Genomic DNA, 7,897 nt, shown 5'->3' on the forward strand with positions numbered 1-7,897 from the left:
AAAAAAAAAACGTACACTATGAAGCAATGCATTGGTAGTAATAATTGTGTCTCGTCTGAGAATTTTCGTCTTATAATAATACACTCGATAGTGTATTATTAAATTGATCGCACAGAAAAAATACTTATGAAGAAAAAGTGTTTTAATATATTGTGTGCCTACGTAGTTATATTATACAATATTATAGATGATTGACGACTTCCACATTTCTGAATTATTTTAATTTAAGCGCATCAACTAAACGTTCTTGAAATTAATCCCATAAATGAGAATTTTAGTAGCAGTGATTTATAAGTCTACAATTTATGTATAATATTATGTGGTGACTCCCCAAAGCCAATGTAATAACTATAATATTAATAATTATTATACTGAACATTTTAAGGTTAATCGGTGAAAAAATAACGCCAGTAATTTAATGCAGTTCCCTGAGGTATTAGAAATAAAGTAGTAGGTACCATCAGGTACCTAGGCGCCTAATGGTTCTTGAATATGGAACCGTACAAAATCATGTGTGGCTTTGCAAAAAAAAAAAATAATTAAAACAAGGCATCGGATGCTTTATCCTGGGGCAATATATCAAACGTATATATTAAATAAAGTGAATTTCGTAAAATTTTTGGATCTTCGTAGACTTTACGGCAGTTATATAATAATGAATAAAATAACTTGTGTGTATACAAATAATAACGAATAGATTATATACCATTAAAGCGTTTTGATTACCAAACACGACCGCTTGGTCTTGACTTCAGAATGCAGTTTTCCCTGGTAAATGATGAATTGTTAAAATAGATGGTACTATATAATGTAGCTAATATAGAGGTAGACGGAGACGCATATTTAATTCACATTCTTATCGGATCGCGAAGGACAAACATTTTGATAAACGTCAAGGATGGACCGTCTATAAAAAACATCTCGTACTTATACATTTTTCTTCCAATAATATTTTTCCAAATGTTCGTATCAGAAATCTAGTTTTTGATTTAAATTTATGCATATAGGTAGGTATATTGCTTATTATAAAATAAACCCACTCGACTATCAAACAATGATAATATGTAATAAAACAATTTCTATTTAAAATATGTAAATCAATATACACCTTCGTCAATATTTTAATTAGTTTATTATTATAATATAAATAGAAAATTAATAATAAACTTTTTTGTGATAACAAAGCTAAGGAGGACCTATAATATTATGAATATTGTACATCATTAGAATAAAAATAACACGGATACGGACACGGATTGTGTTGTATGGACGATAGTGTATAATACTATTTATAAGTCTTTTTTATTTCCTACCTATGATTAAAAACATTAATATAATAAGGCAAATTTGACTCATGATATTTTTCCATAACATTTTATTTATTTTTAATTTCTGGTCAGGTGGCACTACTGGGAGCCTTCCTTCTCTTGTAACTTTTTTTTTTTATACATTTCTTATTTACTCTGTCACCACACTTACTCATTATACACTTATGTATAGATTGTAAATATACTTAATTTTTAATAAAAAAAAAATTTAAAAAAAAAAAACATTTTATTTGTTCTGATAAATAATAAAAACATTTTATATTTCTGTACATTTTAGTACCTAAATCGTAATTATTTATTTACAGTGAACTTTTGTTATTTTTTCAATTATCGAACATCATTAATCGTATACATATTTGAGTACCTTTCGAAAATCAATTATTTCATTATGCATGTACCTACAATGTAACGCCTAAAGTATGAAATCGCTTAAATAGTAAATCGATACCTAGTTAAATCATGTAAAGTAAGCATAGTGATTTATATTAAAAGCCTCTAGAGTTTTGGGAAAGATTATAATATAATAGATGTATAAACATTCTATACTAACAGTGCTAACTATTTTGAGTAGGTACCTATCTATTTAAATAGGTTAAGATATAATATAATTTTAACTGACATTTTTTTAATAATACATGCAATAATATTGGCAATATACATGCTAAAAATAAAAGTTGATCGATAGTACAACTAAATTGCAATAAATAATAAAAAATATTTATCAAACTAATAATAATGATAATAATAATGAAGTTTCCATGAAAGCAGAGAGAAGGTTTATTATAATATAAAATATGGTGGGAGTTATGAATATCGTGATAAATTATTTTATAAATAGCAGTATGACTGGTGTATTGACATAACACATATTTTCGATCTGGGAACAATTTAAAATTAAATTTATTGTCTTACACCAGCGTAAAATGCTTTGTCGATATTATTATTATTGTCTAGCGTCTATGATGGTAAATTGGTAACTGAGGTTCCGTTTTTTGAAATCAATGAAACTAACAGTTTGCAGAAATCTTTAAACACTAAAAGTTACAGTTGTACAGAGATTTTCACTTCTTGACATTTTTTAAGTTTGCAACATGGTACCTACAAGGGTACAAGAATTTCGAGTTTATACATTTTTTGTAAATTTAACTGTCGATGTTGCTAAATATTTTTTAACGGTAATCTTTATATATATAATATATTATACTATGACGGTTGAAGAAAGCTTTCCAATTTATATTTACATAGGTAGTTATACTTACAGGATAATAATATATTTGATAGAGATAAATTGTCCGTATATTAACTGGTAACAAGCATAATATTTTAGATTCTTAACGGTTCGATGAATGTAATTTTGATTTACTGCAATGAAGTACTTATGTTTTTTTTGTATTGCACGTTACCTGTATATGAACGGTAACAATAGCTAACTTCTATTTTCACCTTTGAAACTTTGAAGTTAGTACTTTGGGGAGTACTAGATTAAAAAAATTCTCAGAACTTTTTTATATAAATGGGGAAAAAAAAATAAGGAATATTTACGCAACACCGTTTTTGACATAATCGATTTGGTTTTTGTTGTAGTTCAAAATGATGTAGGTATCGCTGAATTCAAATTCAACACATCCATAACAGTGAGCTACTCAATGATGATGCTCACTTAGAATCTACTATATAGCAGAGCTAGTTAGCTTATCTAGTTTTTTTCATTTTAAACATTCGTAATTTTAAACTTAAAGTCAAATATTTTTTAAAAATTGGATCAATATTATTTTTCAGTATATATTAAATTATTTACAGTATGAATATATAAAACAGTTTGTTTGTAATTTTGCAAATATATTTTACTTTAAATATTAATTCGCATTAATGAATACTGGCACAATACATTATCATTTATTATTTTATTAAAATAATAAAATAGAATTCAAAGTTATTTTTATTTCAATTCTGATAGTAAGTATATAGCTCAATGATTTAAAATATTGCATTTTAGAATAATTAACATGTAATTTCTTTGTACCATCATAAATTAATTTCTATACAAATATTAATAAACTGGCGTGTAGTAACTAGGTAATGGCGATAATATAAAAACTATCATACATGATGGTTACTACTTTATTAATCATTGATTTTGTTGATGTAAGACACTAATTTTCTTTGGTAAATTTTTATATTTTGAACGTTATTTAATGAGTCCATAATACGTTGATCACTTGATTTCCTCCACACAAACTTATTTTGAATTTAAACTTTAACAATGAATTTAATTAAATCCTCCATCAATTCAATCTTCATTAAAATTAATATTTCATTAACCATTAGGATTCCGTTTTTTATTATACATACTTATATGGATTATAAATTATAATATTATATACAGAGAAATTCTCTAAACATAAAACAGTATAGGTACATCGTATAAATATATTATAATATAAAGATTAATATGATCAATTTATTGTTTTAAATAATAAAATACCACAAAAACTATACAGTTTGGTATTTAATTAAAATGTTGTGATATAGTAAAATTGTATTATAGCTTACGTTAAGGCATTGAGAAAAAATTGAATGGACCATAGGTAATAGGAAATTGTCATGAAAATAATATCGTCAGATACTGTAATCACTTATTTCAGCAAAAAATAACACGATATGTGTAATATAAGTTCAATTTTATTACAAAAAAATCAATATCTAATTAATAATACGTAATTAGAATCGAACGCAATATTATATGCACGAAGTACATTTTCCATGGCATACTTCCGAAGTATAAAGAAGGGTAAATAACAAATAACAAATAAAAGTAAAAAAAAAATGAATTTAAATGAAAGTGAAAATAAATAATGACAGTAGTTCTACAGATTAACATATATATGCAACTTAAGTATAAGCGGGTGATACGACGAATCGACAGGTGGACGATTGCTCGTAATCACACGGTATACGTGTTGGGGGAATGACGTTTGAGCTGTGTCGGACGTTTACTTAATTTTGTTGTAAGCTGGTTCCGGTGTGGACGGCTGAGTGGCGAGGAATTGGAGCAACTTGGCGATTGCTGGCGGTAATGGTGGTGGTGTGGGGAGGTGGTCACCGACTGGAACGAATCCCTGGGGACCAGCGACGTATTTGACGCTGATTGGTGTACCATCTGGAGCTGTGTAAGAGTAGCCACCCTCGACGTTCAGCACTGATTCGTTGGGATTTTGTGCCGGTTGCACGGAACCGCTCTCCTGGGCTTGGATGCCATTGCCGGTTTCGTATCTGTTGATGACATTAATTTTTTTGTTTATAACATTGGATAATATGCTTTAAAATATAACACACTTTCCGCGTATTTCGCGATAAAATAAAATCATAGTTAAGATTGAATGGTTAGTGTTATCTTAAACAGTTTGTCAGAGATGATGAATACAGCAAACAGTGACATCATAACCACGACTAAATACAGACAAGGCCGTCAAAATTGAAGACAAGCCCTAAGGGAAACTGTCCATAAACTGACTGGTTATTTCGTTAAATTCATTAAACCAGGTTCCAAGGTGTCCAAGTTCTACTGCCTACTACCTATATATAAATATGTAACGTAGCACCAAACATTTTGTTTCAAGATTTTTACTTATAAATACGTATTGTCAACCAATTATCAAAACAAATGAAACAATGTTATTTTGGATTGATAATTTTTATAAGATATCACAAATAAAAAGGGAACTTTGTTATGCACTCTTTACTAAATTTTTTAATCACTATGTAAAGGAATACTGATAATCAATCGATTATTTTGCGCCGAAAAGAACAATAAACATGAAATCACATTTTTTTTATGTACCAATATTTAGTTAAAAATATGAAATAAAATAAGTATATTTAAAGTATATTTCAATATGCAACTTATTCCTCATATGATGTTATGATTCATAATTGTCGAACTAACTGTAGTTATAATATTATACGTCGATTAGTTCTGTGTTGTATAGTGAATGATATTATATTATACCTATTATTAATTCAAGTATCTTTCAGTCCATTTTCAAACATGTGAAGATCATATTGTTGAATTTTACAGACTCGTATTATTCAAATTATTATGCCTATCTTCTCATATTTAAACACTTATATTTACGATACTTCATTCAGAAACGTTGTATAACCTTGAGTTGAACTACGGTTCAACACACATTGATGCAACTGGAATGTTTTTAATACATTCATAAGCGAGAGTATAATTTCCGGAGGTATGTTATTACGTTTTATATTCTGGATATATTCGTTACCGTTTACCGGTGTTTTGTTACATCATTGTTACAATAACAATGGCCTCAATCAAAGTGGGTGGCCGAATCAACGAAAGCATCTACTTAAAGAGACTATACGCCAAAAAGCGCTGGCCGAGTTTTTGAGGTCAACGAAATTAAACCCATTTGTATGCAATACGATGATTAGTGCAATCTCCCGTGAGATACAATGACACGCCTCGAGTTTAATACGTAACACTCACTTCCCAGTCGACAAATAATTGTTCCTTGGACAAATCCAATTATTGAATTGAAAATAGTATATAATATTGTAAAAGTTCGTATTTTTAATCAAGAAAATTAATAATTTTAGTGTTATTTGAAATCAGACGAATCGTATTTTGAAGATAGTGATGAAACAGTATAACTATAAGTTAGTATTATTATTCCATATATGACCAGATATTATGGTTGCACAATATTATACAGTCCATGTAATATATATATATATTTTTAAATAAATTTACCAAACGATTTAATAAATATCATCAAATTATTATTATTATTAGTTAGTACTTAGTAGCAGGTGGAGTATTAGGTTAAACGGATTTACGATCATAAAATATGATTTTAAATTATTCATTTGATTTTATGAAACCTACAAGTTCCAATGAATCGTGCAATATAGGTAGTATCATGGTCAAGTCAAGAGGTTGTTTTAAATAAAAAATATTCGAATATCGATTAGTGGTTTGAGTAGGCACTTGATTAAGTTCTTGGGCACTAATGTATTTCGAATGACGTCTCATTAATTCCCATCGTTTAATAGTGGTACCTAAACGCATCTCGTGGTAACCGTGATATACCTAACGCGCAATTCCTATGCAGTTTCACGGTCGTCGGATCAATGGGAGAATCGGTTAGTCCTTGCTGGTTGCCACACCGTCCATGTGACCCGACCGCGGCCCTATCGGGTAACGGATCCACGAATATTCGTGATAAGCTATCACCCAAGGAGGTGTGTCTGATTCACGATCCGAATCATTTGCAAATTGGTGCACCGACGGCGCCGCCCGAAGAAACGTGTGCGCGAGCAGCTGATGACGAACTGCCCGGTGGGTCATCCGATTGACGGACTGACTGCGGCGATTGGGTCAAACAGCTTCGGGTCAAACCCCGAAGACTTTCTCGTCCTCGTAATATTATACTTTTTGCAAACATATACATATACATGTATGCATAATACATAAGTACATAGTACACACATACATACATTATATACAACAAATATATATTCTATTATTATTGTTGTCGTTGTTGTTATTATTGTTGTCCATACACTTCTTTCGCTTTATGTAATTGTGTAACGTGACAGAGTTAAGTAAGATTATTATAACCCATGATTGAGCACAAAACCCAAACCATCGGCGTCCGACGCGTCTCGGCTTATCATTATAATATATATAGGAGATCTAAACGATTATTATCCGGACGAGTTTCAGTTATTGTGGTCAGATGTTCTACGAAGAATAATTGTGTTTATGCAATTTCGATTGTTGTGTTTTTTCTTATAGCAAACCACTCGTTGCAAAAAAAAAAAAAATAATAAAGAAACGTAAACATATATTATGGATTCGTTTTCGATTGTCGTGATAGACATCGGGTTACATTTTATTTTTTTTAATGCAAAAAGTAATAAAATATTGAATTAAAATTACGTCATTCAAGCGGTTAAAGAATACAAGATTCTCGGAATTCCCGGCTATTATTATTATCAAAGTGTACAGTGTTAATGACTTACTACGATCAAGTACATTATTTCTTAATAAAATAGCTCCGGATAAATAACAGTTCAATATATGTTACACGAGACAAGAAATATCTGTGGACGACAAATAATATTGTACTTAAATAAATTAAGTATTAATATAGAATAAAGATTCCTAAGTACGATATAGGGTTACTTTGAAAACCCATTACTTTAAAATATTTGTTATGTTAAGATATAGACGGTTACTACTCGAATAATAAAATTAAAAGTATATTTAATAGGCATAATGAAATCAGTAGTCATTGTTGACTAGCTACAGCAGTTAAGAGAATGTCAGCGCACTATTCGTTTTCTCTCTCTGGCCCACGCGCAACATAGACAAAACGCATTTAAGCAAAATCATTTTTTCTATGCGTTTAAGTAATCTTAGAGTAAAGTCACCTATTACAAAAAAGATAGAAAATAATATTTTTGAGGGAATGACATATCGATTTTATATTTTATTATTATTTGACTTTGTATTCGACTTTCAAAATAAATAAAAAAAAATG

General features: G+C 29.4%; 1 protein-coding gene across 1 annotated transcript in view; it reads right to left on the reverse strand.

Annotated features, from left to right (window-relative positions):
- Window positions 1-3,990: 3,990 nt before the first annotated feature.
- cprr1-10 (RR1 cuticle protein 10) overlaps window positions 3,991-7,897 on the reverse strand; it is a 9,853-nt gene continuing 5,946 nt past the window's right edge. The window contains 1 exon segment of the mRNA NM_001161959.2: window positions 3,991-4,601. Within this exon segment, the coding sequence (NP_001155431.1) occupies window positions 4,322-4,601 (280 nt within the window). The 3' untranslated portion in view covers window positions 3,991-4,321.

This window comes from Acyrthosiphon pisum, chromosome A2 (genome assembly GCF_005508785.2).
Source record: "Acyrthosiphon pisum isolate AL4f chromosome A2, pea_aphid_22Mar2018_4r6ur, whole genome shotgun sequence".
NCBI classification, from domain to species: domain Eukaryota; kingdom Metazoa; phylum Arthropoda; class Insecta; order Hemiptera; family Aphididae; genus Acyrthosiphon; species Acyrthosiphon pisum.